Source organism: Poecilia formosa, unplaced genomic scaffold (assembly GCF_000485575.1).
Source record: "Poecilia formosa unplaced genomic scaffold, Poecilia_formosa-5.1.2 Scaffold3, whole genome shotgun sequence".
Lineage (NCBI taxonomy): Eukaryota > Metazoa > Chordata > Actinopteri > Cyprinodontiformes > Poeciliidae > Poecilia > Poecilia formosa.
The window spans coordinates 3,889,992-3,908,862 of record NW_006799942.1 but is presented as its reverse complement, the minus strand read 5'-3'; the positions used below and the strand labels follow the sequence as shown (position 1 = coordinate 3,908,862).

At 36.4% G+C, this 18,871-nt stretch overlaps 2 protein-coding genes across 5 annotated transcripts in view; both read right to left on the bottom strand.

Moving 5' to 3' along the window:
- map3k7cl (map3k7 C-terminal like) lies at positions 1-10,622 on the bottom strand. 2 transcript variants are annotated; one of them, XM_007555627.2, is made up of 5 exons: positions 10,484-10,622; positions 8,151-8,232; positions 5,251-5,309; positions 4,863-4,978; positions 1-1,948 (listed from the first exon to the last, which is right to left on the bottom strand). In XM_007555627.2, the coding sequence occupies exons 2-5, from the start codon at positions 8,224-8,226 to the stop codon at positions 1,768-1,770; spliced, it is 432 nt and encodes a 143-aa protein (XP_007555689.1). In that variant the 5' UTR covers positions 8,227-8,232; positions 10,484-10,622; the 3' UTR covers positions 1-1,767. The 2 variants fall into 2 exon arrangements, with proteins under 2 accessions (XP_007555689.1, XP_007555698.1); XM_007555636.2 differs by lacking the exon at positions 10,484-10,622 and adding an exon at positions 9,682-10,234.
- A 4,149-nt stretch (positions 10,623-14,771) lies between these two features.
- The window catches only part of grik1a (glutamate receptor, ionotropic, kainate 1a), a 31,510-nt gene continuing 27,410 nt past the window's right edge, over positions 14,772-18,871 (bottom strand). For 2 of the 3 annotated variants that reach the window (XM_016673409.1, XM_007555617.2), the window contains 2 exons: positions 18,513-18,763; positions 14,772-15,299 (listed from right to left, as the gene is read on the bottom strand). In XM_016673409.1, the coding sequence (XP_016528895.1) occupies positions 15,132-15,299; positions 18,513-18,763 (419 nt within the window). In that variant the 3' untranslated portion in view covers positions 14,772-15,131. Of the gene's footprint in view, positions 15,300-17,533; positions 17,703-18,512; positions 18,764-18,871 lie in introns of all 3 variants that reach the window. The other variant, XM_007555608.2, reaches the window with a different exon arrangement.

Sequence of the window (18,871 nt, the reverse complement as noted above, 5' to 3'; positions counted from 1 at the left end):
TGTTGTTACAATAAAATGTCTTTTTATTATCAGAGGAAAGGAAACCGCAGTTAATGTTGTTCACTGTCCTATTTACAGGATAACACTATTCCACTTACACCACTGTTCACAAAAAGTAAATGATCATTTACAACTCTGGCAGCGGATACTACTAATAGATTATTTTTTTCATTCTTGTAATTCCTTCCAAAGAGTTTGGTAATTTAATTTCCCTCACAGAGTTTTTAACACTGAAATTTGTGATAACATTTTGGACCATAGCTCACCATGTTTAGCTCCCTTAGATAAAGCCTCTGACTTTCCACAGGACCTGAATTTGCTTTACAACATCAGGTCACAGTCACTCAAGCTGCATAAGTAGGTTTAACTCATAAAACTCAATGTTTTGTTTTTTTTTGTTTGTTTTTTTTTTTACATTTGTCATGTTACAGTAACAAAATTCAATATATTTTACTGGGATTTTATGTGACTGACCAACTCAAAGCAGCTCATGGTTATGTAAAGTAAGGAAACTGATGCACAATTTGGACTTTTTTTTTACACTTTGCCCCTTTTATTCCAATACCTCGAAAAAATCCAGTGCATTTGATGACTTTAAAGCTGTTCAACCAATCAATCAAAACCTCAAACCCACCACAAGATGGGCAGAATGAGTACTGAGAACAGCAGCGAAGAGGAGAATGATAACTTTGGATGAGCTCCAGAGATAAACAGCTAAAATGGGAGAAGATTTTGATTAAAAAAAAAAAAAAAAAAAAGTGGCACATTCCACAAATTGAGCTGTTACAGAATGGTGGAAAGAAAACTATTGTTTTTAGAGAGCCACTGAAGTTTCACAGGTCATTTAGGGGGACAGTAAACTTGTATAAGAAGCTGTTCTTGTCAGATTAGACTGTAATAGCACCTTTTGGCATACACTGTATATACAATGTATGGTTAAGATACAAATCAACCTCAACACGCCATGTCCACTGTCCACTGTGAAACAGGATGTTGGCAGTATATACCTATACCTAGTGTATAGGTTTTCTTTGGAATTCAAAACAGAGCAAAAAAATAAAAAATAAAAAATCATATCAGCATGCAATCTCAGCAAAAAGGGAAATATTTAGATAAAAGCATGGTTATGTTTTAGAAGGTCCTAGTCGAAGTGCAGACCTATTTTGATTGATAAAATACACTCAACATCTCCAAAGAGACCCAAATGACTTACAATTTTAAATGCACTGAAAAATGACTAAAAAAAGATTTTGATTCAGAGAGATTGAATAAAAAAAGCACATTACGCAGATTGACTGTGATTTACTGATTAGGTGACTCCTGAAGCCAACTGTATGTTGTTCAGGGCTATGAAAGTGAATTAGATTGAGTGCAATCAATCGAATGGGTTGGTTTATCACTTGAAGTTTAAATAAAATACATTGAATTTTGCGATTATAACCTGACTAAATATAAAAAAGTTCACATGATATAAATACTTTTGCAATACATTGTTCTCTGTTATTATGGCTCAGCAAATAAAAAAAAAAAACAAAAACAAAACAGCACCCTAAAAATCTATCATTGTTGACTAGAATCACTCTAACAACTTCTCAGTGATGACAACCGTACATCTGAGGTTCGCGCAAATGCCTCAGACCATCCACAGAAACAGGGTCCTGTAGGTGTAATTAGACAATTCAAAGACTGCACATGAAAACAGTCTGTTGGTTGCTGGTCTGGTGTCAGCTGAATGTCTGGTAGACTCAGGTTCTGGGAAGTAGGAGGTCAAGAGGGGTCTTGCCTTGTTCGATTGGTGAGGCAAAGCCTCTCCAGCTGCTGCCTGAGCTCACTGTGGAGGGTCACCAGTGTGTGGTTCTCCTCTGTTAAGCGCTGAAACTCCTCATCGAGACGGGCAATCTCTACAGCAACCTTCTCATCCTCCACCAACTCCGCCAGCAGCTTTCGCCTGAAGAAATGAGAAAGACAAACCTTCAAAGACTTTTCTTTTTATGGTGTATCAAAAAAGAACATTTCATTTGTAGAAAAAAAGGATGGCAACTCTCCCTGAATATGCTGGACTTTCAATAATTACACAAAGCTAATCTCTGTACTGAAAGAAATTGAAACATTTGTGGATCATATCATATTGTGAGTAGAATATGTTCCTTATCTTATAGATTTGTACAAAAGGAATGCGATACTAATTAATTCAACATAATGGTTGATGCCCCTTTTTCTGTCTTAAAGCATATCTTCCTAATTTCTCAAAACAAACATTTGTCTTGACTCGGAATTCTCTAATCCGGTGGTGTCCAAACGTTTTGCACTGTGGGTCAAAATTCCCAACTTGAAAGCACTCAGGAGCCAAAATTAGCTTAGATTTTTTCAGTTAAAAATGCAGAAATAATTTTATTGTGCTTTTTTTTTTTACCCACACAACAATTTAGCATGTATTTTAATTAAAAAGCTCCGAAAAGGGTTCTCAAAGCTGTGCAGTTTCCTCACTTGTTAGTCAAGGTATCATTTTTGGTTTATTCACAGCAACAAAAGTGAGAGCTGTCTTTGAAAACCCTTCACTGTATTTAGCCTATTTTAATTGCTGAGTGTGACTAAGTCTATTCTTCAGTAAAAAGTCAGTGGAAACCTAAACCTCTCAATTTCCAGCAACACTCATTTGTATTTAGTTCATAGTCTACAAAGGTGGGATCAGTACAGCAAACCTGAAAAGGGAAGTGTCCCGAAGACCTGATGATTATTTGCTTCAGCTATCTCAACTGACTTGATTCAGTGTGTAAGAACAGAGTGAATTCTCCAGGGGAAAATGGTTATTTTAGTCATTTATGAAAGGTTTCTTTTGTTATTGAAATTAAATTGAGGGCTTCACTTTTTGTCTCATTTGTTCTTTCACCACAACAAGCTGGAGTGATGCCTACATTGCTGCATACAAGACCTCAGTCCATATATTCATATCTAGTTCAGCCATACACTCCTAAATGTGTACTTTTCCAGCCTGATATGTTTTGTCACCACTGGTGTCAAGAATCATTTCTCTGGTTTCTGCCACATTAGATTTCATATTGACATTAAACTCTTACAGTTCATATTTAAATAATAAAATAATCTTGTTTTGGATATACAAGTTTATATATCTTGTAAAAAATAAAAAATAAAGCTTGCTATAGGCTTTTAATGTTTGATACCTATTTAACAGTGCATTACTATTATTGTTTACTTTGAAATCTCCTATATAGTTTCTGTGAAATGCTTTGAAAATATCAATAGGTTTGGTTTTGTTCTTTTATGAATATGAAGCCCCTTCCACCGGCAGACTGGGAAATTCAATGACTAGTGAACCCTGGACTGAACGTCAGTAGGCAGATGCTACTTATAGGAGGCTACGGTCAGGAGTTCAACACAAGAGTATTAGGTTTTATAATAATGGCAGGGAAAGCATACAGTAAATGTTGTAATTATGTGGAAGTCCTACAGTCAAAGTGGGAGGGACTGTCAAGGATTTTTTTTTATTGGTCTGGTGCATTATTCTAATCTTAAATACCATGTCTTCATTAACTCTAAACTTAAAGTCATCCTAATTAGCTAAATAAAGGCTTGAAAGCATGAGTCTTTGTGTAAATAGTCCATATAATCTGCTTGTTTCACTTAGTCATCTCAGTTACTGAAATAAATGAACTAATTAATAATATTCTAATTTGACTGTTGGTGCCATACCAGATGATCATCCCTGGCAACCACAAATAGATTCACTGTTTAGAAATGTGGTTGCTGTGGTAACCTGGCTAATGAATTAGAGATTACACCTTTGGTTATAACCTTTGGTTATAACTGAAATTAAAGTGTTTTGTCTTTTACAGTGTTTTGTTTTTGTTCACTAAAAGGCCACAACCTCCATTCTGAAGTATTTGTGAGTTTCTGAATATGGAAGTAAGTAGGAAATCATGTGTGTGCACATGTGGGGGTATGTGAGTGAATGTTTATTTTTGTCACACAAAGTGGCTGAAAAGAGGAAGAAGACATTTTTCAAAACCACATTCATATGCATGTGACTTTCAAAACCTTCACATAAACCTGTACGTTACTGAATACTTTTTTGAGAAGATCTTACTTACCACAATATAACATGTTTCCCTTGACTTATTTTATTTTTGTTGAAATGTTGAATCACAAAGTAATACAAACAATAATGAAGAGTGGTAAAGTCCTCAGTGTTTGCTTTGCTTTCATACAGACTAAGTGTAGCAAGACTTTTGAGAAAAGATCCTGTCATTTTCTTGAAGTAGTATCCCTGCTGTCATTCTTGCAACACTTTGTGTGTCTAAAATATGAGAAGTAAGAAAACTGACTCAGTATTGCTTAATAAATTTCTTTCAATGATTGTGAGCAAAAGTCTAAAGCATGTTCAGTATTGAGATAGTTGTAGCCACGTTATTTAAACAGTTTTTTTGTTGTTTTGTCCTTGTATAGCTGTTGCTTGTTTGCTGCGTTTCAGTTAGATGTGAAGTCTTTGTGTACTGGTAGATAATGGCAACAAGGAAGAAGTGTGAGTGCAGCAACATGACTCATCATGTTTTATCTTATCTAGGGTCACTCTTCATGCATCTCTTTATTTAGGAATCCTGAAGTGGGTTGTTTCAGTGCAACCCCCAAATTGGGAAACCAAGAATCCTGCAGCAGTTTCCAGATAAGGAGGGCTGCATTAGCTACAGACCCATGGTGCTAGCAGTGTAGGAGAAACTGCATACAGAAATTCAACTAAGCCACGTGTATTTTTGCTCAGTTGTTTTCAGAATTGCATCACATGTAATTAGTCTTCCTTGTGCATTCAAAGATTGGGATAATTTGCGCGTATCATCGAGTCTTACTTGCGTTCCTCGAGGACAGAGATCTCGTGTTTTACATGATGGAACTCTCTGGCCATCCTGCAGTGCTCTTTGTACACCTGAACACTCTCTCTTAGGGACATGCAAGGCGGCACAGGCTGCAATACATTGGAGAGGCAGAGGAAGACATATGCAAGAGACAGATTTGTTTTATGTTGACCAAAACTGCTAAAAGCGTGTGACCCTGGACCGTTCCAAGTCACAAGTCAATCATAGGGGACTACAGAGACACACAGAGTTTCACATTAAAATGTTGCAATAGTACAAGAAGCAAAATACCTGTTCATGGCTAAAGGAACAACAGAAGTACCACAAAACAAACATTTGATGTTTTCTTCCTTTTGTTAGTGGACAGTACAGAACTACATACCTGTAAACGTTGTTCAAGGTCAGGGAAGGCCTGTGAAAGGTCTTCCACATCTTTTATATCTGAAGAAATAGAGTTCACAATCTGTTAGGAATTATTGTTAAAAAAAAAAAACTGGGAATCACAACTAACCAAACAATTTCATCATTATGTGTTGACTTATGAAGCTGACCCCCCCCACCATGCTTATAATGACAGGAGAAGCGCCACCTGTGGTTCAACAGCTCCCTCTAGTGGCTATTTTGACTAAAATTTTAAAACCAAACTAAACAGTATGTGTCTTGAGAAAGATTTCTGATTGAAACCTTCAAGGTTTACATGTCCTTCCTTTCTTTTTTTTTTTTTTTTTTAGTTAGACTGCAGCACGCTACTTGCCATTTGACACATTGATTACATGTGCAGTTGCCCGGCAAATTACAAACTTCTTCACTTTATGCACCAGTTGGAACCTTATCTGATTTTGGTAAACTATAGTTAACTAAAATTATAGGCCTTTTTTTTTTTCTAGAATGCTTTGTACATAAGAAAAGACAAAAAAAAAGAAGCAGAAGAAAAAACGTATAGGGCTTTGGCAGTAACTGCCTCTCTAACTTAATCATTCTGCTCCAAACAAGTGAAGAAATTAAGTGTATTTACATGCCATGAATTTTTATAATTTTCATTTCATTTTCATTGTCTTCACAATTGCGTTTATATTTAGAATACCAAGGCAACTTCTGTTGCACATATTTGATCAAAATAAGTCATGATTCTAAGACCAAACAACTGTATTTAGCATAACCTATTATTTGCTACATGCGCCACAGAACCTTTTAACGTGTCCTCAATGCTTTTCTGTGAAAATGTAACACTATAGGTTCTCTTGTATAGCACAACAACATATTGTAACACAATGCTGCACTTCTAAATAAGCCATGTCCTCTGACTGAGCAGCAGTAATGAGCTGCCAGGCTGAAAGACATGCAGGTTAAGAATACAACTGAACAAGCATTGTACTTGTCTGCAATGGACAGGAACATCATCCGGACCAGATGTAAAGTCAAACAGGGATTCAGCCGTACAGAAACAGACAGATTGTCTGCACTGTTTCGGTAGTGATGCATACCCTTCCAAGAGTTGTGGAACATGTGGAGAATCCTGGAGTGATGCAACCTTCTAAAATCAGGAGTATTAGTGGGCAAGCCTTTAGCCTTGGGCCAATTATAAAGAGGAATAAATATGGTTCTCATGCTTAGGACTGACACAGTGTTGGGTTTGAACTATGTCAGGCATGAAGTCACGGAGGGTCTAAACGTTGATCCTCAGATGGAGCACGGCTCATCTCTTGCTGTGAAACATGAGTTCAAAGAGACAATAACATGATCTCAGAGGATCCAAAATATCCAGTTATGATTTGCAGGTAAAGATTCTGCATGGGCAGCTTTGACAGTGTATGCACAATTGCCTTGAGAGAGCTGCATTCAGTGAACGAGCTTGGCAAACGACCTCTCAGACACAAATTTGAGACGGCCGTTCCTGGTATAGCTCTTCACATTGCTGCCTAAGAGAAAGAAAGACAAGGGTGGGCGGGGGGGGTGATCAAGGATTGGGTGGGGTTGAACTGGAAGTGTTAACTGCTTATAAATATAGGCCAGTGTTCTAAAAGCTGAACGGTGAATCAGGCAGCAAGACACTGTTAGTATTATAAGAGAAACCTGACTCTGTCATTGCAAAGCTGCAGCTGCTGTCCCAGTGCCTGATCCTACTGCAGTAAAACATCCTGACAGGCAGCACCTAGGTCGAAAGGTATGCTCTTTCGGTTTAATATACATGTGTAGGTCACAGGAAAAAGAGCAATTTAGAAAACTTACTATGTGGGCCTTTGCAAGATCATTCATAACGCATAATGCATTTATTCATACAGCATTTCATAGCAACTGAATTTACCTAATAGTTCTATAAAACTGCACTTTTTACCTGGAGAGTAAGTAGGCATAAGACTTTAGCATAACTTCACCTTCCAGCAAGACTAAAACGACCTGCATGCAGAGCTACCAAGGAATAATATAGATCAAAGTGTATCTGTATGTTAGAATGGCTTAATCAAAACCCAGACCTAAATCCAATTATTAAGCTTTGACAAAATGTAAAATCTGTTGCTCACAAACACTAAATGCCATCTGATTGAGATCATGTTATTTTACAAAGATGAAAGGGCAAAAAATATCTGATTCTCAGAAAGGCACACCCAAAAAGACTGACAGCCATGATTGCAGTGAAAGATGTCGTTTCCACGTATTGATTTGGTGAACTGCAGACAAATGTCAGACCGTTTCTGATGGGGTTTTTTTTTACAAATTGGAAAACCAAATATCCTTCAACTTCTATCCTAGCTTTTGGTGTCATCACTCACACCAAATCCCCAAAAAATATAAGTGTCTGGTTGTAATATTACAAAATGTGAAAAACCTCAAGGGGCATAAGTGCTTTTTCTAAAAAATTGAAACAGTAGTTTGGTGTCCATATATTTGCATTTTGCCAGTACAGTGCTGCACAAAGGTATGTGTTTGTTTTTAACATGCTGTGGTCATACAGAAATAGTGATAACACCTGTCTCAGACATAGTGTGGAAGAATGAACCCGCAGTCGAAGCGAGTGGGAGTTACTCAAGCTACAGTCGGCATGGTCTGTTTTGGTTGGCAGAATGTAATACACATGTTCCACACATAGTGGAAACGAACCAAAAGTAGTTTTGATCTGGTGTTAAATGACAAGCTGAGTAATCAGAGCAGCTCAAAGCCTCAAAATAACTTGTTTCTAATCATTCTGAGATCCTGGAGCACAGGTGCAGGCAAGGAGTTTGTACTGTAGGATTTGGCTAAGTGTGTGTTCACAGTATGTACTGTATGTGCATGTGTGTTTACCTGATGTGTCATCGAGGCTGAAGGCAATTCTAACTTCAGATTTATCAGGAGACACTCTTCTGGTTGAGGTGATCATTTATCCCTTCATGGGGCAACAAGGAGGGAAAAAAAAGGAGTTGTCAGAACAATTCAAAGCACAACATGGAAGATGCAATATTTTAGAGATGGACGGATCAGAATTTTGTTGTTGATTATTTTTTTGCTACTGAAATTAGTCATTGTTATTTATAAGGAGAGGCTGTAATGTACCTCTACATGAGTGAGGGAGCAGTTGCTGTTATTTTTATTTTTTATTTTTAAAGCAGAGATAAAATGAAGACAGAGCTGAAATTTTAATGTCACTTTAACATTTTTTGAAAGCAACTTGCACATTGTTACTTGTACAGAAGAGTCTCTGTGTATTCTTAAGAACATAGATTCTTGCCTTATACCTGACATGACTAAATGCTTTAAGCACTTCCACATTAAGAATTTTTTATAGCAGATGGAGGTTGAAAACTTCACGATTAAAAGCCTCAAAAATACTTTTTTTTCTCACTTAGTAACAGAATCCACACTGAAAATCCAACACCAACCTTGTAGCACTTATATGAGGTCAATTAACTGATCAGAAAATATATGTGTATATATGTATTCTTTAGTATCTAAAGTTGTCTGATTGGTCAACAGCAAAGATTTTTAGTGCATCTCTGCCGTTTTTCCCTTTTTTATATAAAGGAACCATCTTATTATAAGTATTTATAATTATTTACTAGTAGCTCTGAAATGCAAACACCATAAAAACAATGAAAAGTCTGTATTCCTAAGAATGTGTCATTCTATAGTTTTTTTACGCCTTTATTAGTCTTTTGTTACATTGTATTTTTGTGTGTGTGCGGTTTTGTGTATGTTTTGCATCTTGCAGCCTTCATATTTTCTGATTTTAAAACTTTCTTTGGAATTTCTCTTATTAAAAAAAAAAACATTTATAAATGTTTTAATTTCCAATTAGGCTATATTTAAACTACATGCATACCCGCTATTTCAACTGGCAAGGTAAAATAAATACTGAACTCAGCAGGTGTCGCGTTGAATTGCAATGAGAGTCAGTGCCGACCGTTTGATAAGTCATGTGATGAAACCGCTCTGTGGGCTCTTATAAATACACCAACTACATTCAGCACACACAACCACCAGTTTCATCATGCATTTGAAGTTGCAGAGGGATTAAATAATTACAGAGCTTTGACAGACTGGTGCTGAGGGCTGCATGACCCCTTTCAGTGGAGGTGCAGGCTTTTTATATCTGGGCATTTGCCTCCTTTAACCCTGCTTCACTCACTCCACTCTCCCCCAACGACCTTCTGTAACGAAGCTGTCTGAAGCTGTCTCTTAAAAGTTTCACTAATACAATAAATGTCTTAATGATGGCACTATCATAAAGTAGAATTTGTATATAGTTTTACACATCAACACTGCAATGGATATGGTGTGAAATACTATTTACATGAGGAGCAAGAAGGAAAAATCGGTTCCGAAAGCGCATCGTTACCTGAAGCAGATCCAAACTAAGCCAGAAAAAGCTGTAGGCTTCTGAAAAGTTCAAATCCAAGCAGTTGAGTAAATCCTCAATTTGGGAAGGATTGGGGTCTTCCCTACTGCCCCTTATGTCAGCCGGTGCCACTCCTGAGCAAATCCAGATCAGGAAAAATAGAAAAACTAATGTCTTCTTACTTCAATCTGTACTTTTACTAAAACCCCTTCATTATTATGTGGTTAGCAAGATTTAAGAAAAGATGTCCACTTTGCTCGCCTCAGCTGTTAATGTCACCCACAGCTTAAGTTTGCCTCGGCACGCATGTGTTATCCGCAGACTGCAGCGACGCGGAGTGGAGTAAACTCAGTTTTCAGGCACGCAGAGCGGGAATGCTGTTCACTGTCCCCCCGTGGCGGCTCAGACCCAATTAAATGTCTCAGATGACATGACTTTAGCCTCCAAAAATGCCCACAGCTCCAACTCCGTTTTGAGTGACACAGTCATCCCACTGGGATGGTCTCTTTGCAATAGCACTGCAATGAGGCAGTTGTTCAGAGTAAGCATCTCTTATATGTTCTTGTAGAGGAAAACAGAGTCCCTGCGGCCCTTTATGTGAAAAAAAACCTAACAATATTAATATTAATTTAGTTTTTGAAAACTAAAATATAAATAAAATTAAAAAAAACATTGAAGTGAGACCACAAGAGTTTACTATAGCAAACTAGCTAGGCTCAAGTCTCCCAAAGTCAAACAAGCTCAGCTACTACCACAAAGGATTTTATTAATGAAAAATAATGTTCTGATTTATTTTACATACCATAAAAGTGCCAAAAAGAGGTTACTCCAACTCTTAAGTTCAACCCAAGTACAAAGGACAGACATTCCAGTATCTGGGTAGCAGCTAGTAAACCGGTTTCCGTGCTTTGCAAAGGTTCTTGTTCCCATGATGCAACGCATGAAGTAGAAAATACAGGAAAAGACACCTGTCAAAAATCCCAGAAAGATCCTTTACATTTCTACGGTATGTTTTTTTTTTTGTTTGTTTGTTTTTGTTTTGTTTTTACGAGTCGTAGTTATTTTGCAAAGGAAAATTAGCAACCATTTTAGTTGTTTAATATGAAAGATGGTCCCTTTGCAATAGCAAAAAAAAAGAAAGAAAAAGATGGTAGAGACGTCCAGTAAAAGATGGCTGAATAAAACTTCATGCCAAATTCTTCAGATTTATTTATATATTTATTTTTTAATAATGGAAAACATACAATTTATTGAACCTCACAATTAACATGAAATAAAATCCAAGGAAAATAAACGTGTTTATGTGGCAAAATGCAGAAATATTGAAGGGGTCGGGTTTCATACTTAAACAAGACATACTTTATTATACTAAATTTAATACTTCTGTGACAGTTGTTTCATCAATTATTTGATCTTTCAAAGTGCATCTCTTACAGTAACATGTCCATTAATGAACGTAGTACTCAAACACATAAGACTTTTTTGTTTGCACTGTAGTGTCTGTAGATTTCTTGTCAGGGATTAAATTGTAGTTTTCAGTGATTACAAAAGTCAGTTTATAGACTATTCAATCATTGACAAGTGCAATCTGTTTTATTTAAAACTCTAACCTCTGGGACCTGATGTATGTTACTTTTGTGCTGCAACTTGCAGTTGGATCTGAAGACCTTTTGCAAATCAACTAAATCAGCATAATAATAAAGTTTTTTGATGGAAAGAATGGTTAAGAACCTTTTGTGAAGTCTTGCAAATCTTGCATCCATAATCAGAAATAGATTGCTAGCATTTAATCTGGATGGGAGCTGTGCCAGGAAAAAGCCTTTACCAAGATCAAGACAGTGATTAGCACAGATGAATCATAAAAGGATGGATCATACCACAGCAACTGTATGTATGTGAGGTGCAGAGCACTGAATAGAAAAACCTGATGCAGCCTTTGAATCATAAAGATGTAAATGACATTGGTGCTCCAGGGAGCTCAGACATTGCTGTCACTTTTTCATGAATTATGCATTTTATAAAATAATACTTCAGCATGATGAGTGGTCACTTCACAGAGGATAAGGTGATCGTTTCCACAGCTCTATGCTCCCTGGAAAAGTGGCTGAAGTAAAAAAAAAAAAAAGGATTATGGAATGCATGAGAAAAAAAAACACGTGGCTGCATTCATATAGCTCTAGATTCCGCTAACAATTAAAATGTTTGCAGAGTAAGGTCTGCAATCCTTAGGAACACAATTATTATAAAGAAAGTTGTCCATTCAGCTAAAGAAGGAAAACGCTGAAACATTCAGCCACTTTAAAACTGCAGTAGGTCAGCAGTAGTGATCTTTCTCTGAACTCAGTTTTCTGCTGCTGATCGATGCACAATGATTCACGATCTGCTGAATCTAAAACGGTGTTAATTGCCTTCTATGTTAGAAGAGCATTTATCGTAGAATGAAAATCTTCACAGGAAAAATAATTCATAACAGAAATTAATTATACATTTGTTGCAAGATCTGCAGCTGACTCTTGCTGCTACTGCTGCTTCTAATATATGAATTGATGGTGTCTTTTGAAATTTTCTTTGCTTAAAGAAAAAATTCCAGCAAGTTTTCTTTCAGATGGATGAAGTAGAGCGCTGTGAGACGACTGATGGGAAATTTTGTCATAACCTGCCCTGGCTCTAAACTTCTGCCCTTCTGTGTCCCTGACTTGCCTGGTCTGTTCCTTGGTCTTAATGATGCAGTTTGGTGATGAATCTTCTCAAACACATCTGAAAGGCATTTAAAGTTATGCTCATGTTGAGAATAAATTAGACACAGGTGGATCCTATGTAGTAATTTGGTTACATTTAAACATGGTTGCAAAAATGTTTGAATTTAAATTTCTAAAAGTAAAAAGGGCTAAATAAAAATGCACCTACACTTTTTATTCTGGCACTTGGAAATAATTCTTTAAAGATACATGTAGCACTTGAGATTTTGACTGTGTACTTATGAATTGGGCTGTTTTGTTTTTACCTACAAGACCACTTCACATGCCCACCAGCAGATGGCAGCATTGACCCTGAATTATTTACAACTAGGTCTTCAAGCACTTGGAAAACGGGAGAGACACATTGAGGGGAGCAGATGGAGATAAAAGATACTCTACTCTTCTGAAAGCCTCCTCCTCCTCATTTGTCTTCATTGACAGGCTGTTGACACAGACCTGCCTTATCAGCCTCAGGGAGTCTTCATTTCATTGTGATGGATGGGACACACTCAGACATCTGCCATTTTTTATGCTGCAGTCATAGTTGAAATTTAATTCTCCTGTTTGTATAGTTGAAAACGTCACATGCTGATACACAAACTGAGCCTGACAAGTCTGAAGGATCCATAATAGAAATGAGATTTTTCTCTACAATAGATTTTAATATGGAATTTGATTTCAGACAACAAAGCTATTAATTTGGAATAATGTAAATTTTACCATGCAGGGTTTTTTTTTTCATAAGAACCATTCTCAAGTGAGTGTTTTCTGTCAATCTCCTCTTCATCGCTGCAGGACTTCTGCATAAATAATCTCTTGTTTTTGGATCAAGACCACAAACAGGTAAATGCCAGCATCCATTTGAAGTTTCTCCATCTGAACAGCAGAAACAAGTAAACTATTTTTTGTGTGTGTTTATTTCAAGACCAGTGATGCTGTCAGATTTTTCCTGGCATAAATCTCACAGGGATAAAGCATGTAAAAAAAAATGTAAACATGTCAATAGTGCCCGTCAGGTAACATGCCCACTACAAAGATGGACAGGGATTCTTGCTTAGTAGAGCAGAATGCCAAGGTCAGAATTGTAATCCCTGGCCTTGTTCAAAATGGATTAGAGGAAGATAAAAAAAAAAGAAAAGAAAAACTGCCTTTGGTTTTGATTAAGATTCATGGGGTTAGGAGATTAGAGGCAACCAAATGCTATTACACAGGACTGAGCCCAATCCCTGAACTAATCTAAATACAAAAAAAAAAAAAAAAATTGGGGAAAAAAAAGAGAAAACTCATTACATGACGAGATTAAGTAAAGCATGGTCCAATTCTTTTGGGAGGTGTACAGAACAGTCAGTTTACATACAGGCACGTCAAAGTAAAAAGTCTGATTTGAGTGAATTAGAAACTATCTACACAAGCACTTATTCCAGTTTCAATGTCACTCCATTAAGTGTTTGTCCCATTCTATTTTGTATTCAGAAACCAGTGACAAAAACTAAACCATATAAATAAAATATAATAAAAAGTTGGATTTTCATTAAAGCAAAAATAAAAATACGCAATTGAAATACTGGTTATTTTTCTTTTTTGTTTTCTCATGGTCAAAAATGAAACAAAAATGTTAGCTTGATTTTGTTTTCATATTTAAAATCATGATACAAAGAAAAGCACACGCTACGAGATGACTTGGTGAGAAAAAGGTCGTGCAATGCATCATTGGATCACTTGCTACTTTTTGTTATAAATACCAGTAAAATGAACACCTATTAATTGGAAGCTTTTTTCTTTACCGGAAATGTGCAGCATATAGAAAAAAGTAACATATAGTATGTGACATGTACAGCAAGCTTGAAACTGAAATAGTCTTCCTTACTGATATATTCACCTTTTCAACACATCAGACGTCGTACACTGAATAAGACCTGCTGTGACTGCAGGGAGAAAAGACGTCCCATCAGGCTTTCAAATTTGACAAATGAAGAAAAAAAGCCTGCTACAGTACTCTCAGGTGTACAGGAGATTGTTTTTTTGGAGTGTGTGTGTGTTTTGAGATGCTGAGAATGCCTTGCATTTGAAACTCTTTCTCTTTTTACCGTTCCTTCTCGCCATCTCACAGCATTGTGGAGCTCCATTTTGTGTGCATGTGCGAGAGTTTCTGGATGGATATCTGTGATGTTGGTTGGAGTGGGATATAAAACAGCAGGTGTGTTCCCGTCTTTCCTTAGAGGTCGTTATCTGCTTTCCCTGGCAGCGCTTGGCTCAGTAAAGAACTTCGCAGGGCACTGGCAGATAAACAAAGTAGCGTGCAAAGACATCACTGTCAACAAAATCAATCATATTTCTGCAAAAACGTGAAAAAACAACAAAAAAAAGTATTTATTTTGAAAATCAGTAAAGCTGCTTCACATTTACACCATGGGATACTTTATAAAGTTTGAAGATTTAACTTTACAAACTGTTAACAGTTAAAGACGAGGGACTATGAATAACGTATAAGAGTTTAAAATTTTTGACACGTGTTGTTTTTACAGGGCTATGATGCTGTAAACTACATCTACAGTAGTGCTTCACACAGACAATCAATCTAAAGAAAAGGGAATGAAAGAAATATAAATATATATATATTTTTGAACTTGTGTCTCACAAAAAATTTAGAGAAGATAAAAAGTAAGTTAACTTCAGTCTGATGTAAATTGCATCAAGTTTTGGATCCAAGCCTCAAGCGCTGGAGTCTCGTCTCCCTCCGTCCCTTTTTGCAGAGCGTTTTGGCTGACAGAAGATGCAGGGGGACCTCGTTGCACTTTGAGGTCGCGACCTGCTCCGGACACCTTTGTAACACTGCAGGGATCTACCCAACTCCTCCATCACAGCACCAAAAGACGCACACTGTCAAAAAAAGGACAATATTTTATCGTTTTTTCATGTTAATTAATTTTTCAATAACAACAATCCATGGTAATGATAAATATTGTTTGATATGTAACGTGTGTAATGAACTTGTATTAATTTAAATTTAGACTAAAGCTGCAGCTCAATGTGAGCATGTAGCCGATTAAAAAGAAAAAGACTTGATCAATTTTTACTTTTTTATCTTTCTACATGAAAGTTAAATGACTCATGATTTTTTGTTTCCTCATCACAAAATGTACGTCTGCTGTGCAACATTTTAAATCAGCAAACCAAAATCAATTAGCCAGTTAATGATCTGGTAATAATTTGAAACGATCAAAGGGATGGAAAGCCTCAGGCTTATTTGGAGCTGGAGAATATTAGATCCCATTAAAAACACATTAATCTTCAATTATGTATCTTTTCTTTATGTTTTATTCTTCTTCGGCTGGTCTGTGAAACATCATCATTCATAGCACAAAGCGTTTCTTTTATCCTCTGTTTGTCTTTACGTCCGAGGCCGACAGAAGATCTTTCTTTGCCAAAGGCTTCCCAAGCAAACATGCTATCTTTAGGGATTTTCCATGAATACCAGTGACTTGTAGCTTCAGTAAAGAAAACTCATCTTCTATCAAACAAACAAAAAATGTTTGAACCAAATTTATTCCAGTCTATTCAGTAACTATCCTCTAGAATTATATTTGTTTTGGACTCTTAAGAATAGTAGATTTTCCTAATCCAGTTTAGTTCAATTATTGCTGTGCATGGCATATAATTTTTAAGTTTTCTTCCTCTGTATATTTGGTTCAACATATTTTGCTATTCAAGTTGTGCATCAGTGACAACAGTTTAGCTATTTGACTGTCATTCACTCTGCCATATGGTCTACCATTTCAGTTTTTGTAGAACTAAACAACTTTTATTCTAATCTTAAATTCTTCAGATAATGTTTTACCATTAAATTTAGCACACACAGTTTCCAGGTCCATGGACACTCTTCCAGTGTGTTATTATTCATCAGCTGCAATCCATTCTATTACTAAATTACCTGCAAATTCATTTCTCGTGTTTAATGTAGCTTAGTTCCATTTGCAGGATTTATTGTACCTTATGCTCACTATCGGGTTTATTTTTGCTGTTTACTTTTAGAGAAAAAAGGTTGTTGAACCTGATGAAAAACAAAATATATTAAGTAAAACGCCATCAGAGTGCCTTCTAAAGGTATTCATACACCTTGAGGTTTTTTTTTCTCCATATTTTTGTCACATAGCAACCAGCAATTCCATGTTTTATTTAGAGTTTATGTTATAGATAACAAACATTGTAGTGCATAATCCAGAAGTGGGAGAAAGAGATTGCAAGCATTTTAGACATTTTAGCAAATAAAAGTCAGAGTACTGTGGCATGTATGCATGTTCAATCCTTTTTGATTCATGCCTAAGTGCAATCCAGTGCAACTAGCTGCCTTCAGAAGACAAGTTATAAATAAAGAATGTCCTCCTGTGTGTAATTTAATTTCAGTATAAAGCCACTATTCTAAGAAGACCTTAAGGGGCTCCTTGAGAACATTAGTGAACAAACAACATCAAGAAGACAAAGGGGAAAAATCGGCCGTTTAAAGCAGGGTTAGTTTGAAAAAGAATATCCCCAGATAAGAACATCTCACAAAGCACTGTTCAGTCCTTCTTCTGAAATTAGAAAAAAGTATGGTGTACGTGAAAACCTACCAGTACATGGCTGTGCACCTAACAGACTGAGTAAACGGATGGGAGGATAATGACTTCTTATGTGTCTCCACAATGGGTCCAGCTTACATATGGAAGAAGGTTCTTTGATCAGACAGGATTAAAATGTTACTTTTTGACAAAACAAATAATGCACATCCTGAGCACATCATCCCCACCGTAGAACACGGTGGTTACAACATTATGATGAGGGTTAGTTTTCTTTTACCACGAACCAGGAAGTTGGTCAGAGTTGACGGGTGGATAGATGGAAGGATGAATTCAGGAAAGCATTGCACATGTGGAGGCACACATTAAAGAATAAAGCTCACATGAGGTTTTTTTTTCACAAAACAAACCAAACAAAAATGGGTCATTAATTAGTGTGTTGAGGGTAAAAGGGTTAAAAGCAATCACAAATCAGTAAAGCTGTGATTGCGTGTGACTGTAAGGTCATACTGGGACATTATGATGTGGGACAAAGGGAAGGTCATCTGGTTTACAAACCTATCGTCTACAGCGAGTATGAGTTGTGTATGAGCTGCCATGGCTAGTCTGTGTCATCCCCCAGTAGCCTGCCGCTCTCCAGATCATTTGATAAAGAGCTGCCAGAGGAGGAAGTGGAGCCACGGCGTTGGAACTGACGGGACTGCATCCCGTAAAAGAAACAAAAGGCCTGATGTGAAAAAAAAAGAAAAAAAAAAAAGGAAATAAAATGGATGGAGGAGAAAACACACAAAAGATAAACAAACTTAAAAGACAGTGGAGATATTTAGATAAAAGCAAAAATAATAATAAAAAAGCTTAAATACACAAAGTTAAAACAAACAAACAAAAAAGAAATGAGGCTGAAATTATGATGCGAGTTCAGTGACAAAAAAGTAAAAAAGTGAAATGTATCTACTTAGAGTTAGTTTCAACATAGAGTTGAAACCAAGTAATTATATACATAGTATTGATAAGAAATATACATATTTTTCATCACTGTTTAGTTTCACATAAGTTAGAAAATAAATGGGCTGAGCTGAAAAAAATGTATGGAAGCATATCAAATCTAATTAATGTGTGAAGCTTGTGAAAGGACAACTAATTGATCATTTAAATCATTCAGTTTAAAAGGAAAAAAGTTTAAAAAAACATCTCTAAAAAGAAAAGTTTTACTGTAATTACTGTGGCATTTGGCAAATAGAAATAAATTTGGTAATTGCAAGACATTAAGAAAAAATGTCTTGCAACATTTTGCAAGACATGTTGCAAGACATTTTGTGTATCTAAAATTCAATTTGAATTGAAATTTTAGATACACGCTGTATCTAAATTTTCAATTCAAATGAAGAGAAGTGATTGGTTAGTTCTGACATTTTTAGATTGGAATTTTTTAATCAGTCCATTGTCTACTGTAACATTTCAATCATTCTTTCATATCTGAATGTTACTTTGCACTCTTGGATTCTTCAGATGAACAGTTGTGCTGTTCTTCACTCACCTCCTCAATGTCGGCATTCCTTCTGGCCTTGTAGATGAACTCTCCAATTGCGACAAAAACAGAAAGCACCAAACCGGCAGCAAGAACAATGAAGATCCCACCAATGTTCTCCACACCCAAAGCGTTGGCTTCCTTGTTGTCCTCCTCCGGGCAACCATTGCCCCTCCACCACTTCTCCTTCATCATGTGTAGCTTCCCTTCCTCCTGCAGCTGGAGGATGGCAATTGTGATTTTGTCCCTGTAGGGGGAGCCTGTCAAAGAAGACACAATATTCACAGAACGATTATTAAATTATTGATTTATTGTTTACCTTTTCATATTCAACACTTTTATCCTCTTAATTACACTTTACAGCATCA

Bases quoted from the DNA above. Each gene is read 5' to 3' on its own strand.
- map3k7cl (XM_007555627.2), bottom strand. From the start codon at position 8,226: ATGATCACCTCAACCAGAAGAGTGTCTCCTGATAAATCTGAAGTTAGA. The intron at 4,979-5,250 runs GTATGTAGTTCT...AATGTATTGCAG, and splicing joins ACCTTGAACAACGTTTACAG to CCTGTGCCGCCTTGCATGTC. The intron at 1,949-4,862 runs GTAAGACTCGAT...TCATTTCTTCAG, and splicing joins TCTGTCCTCGAGGAACGCAA to GCGAAAGCTGCTGGCGGAGT.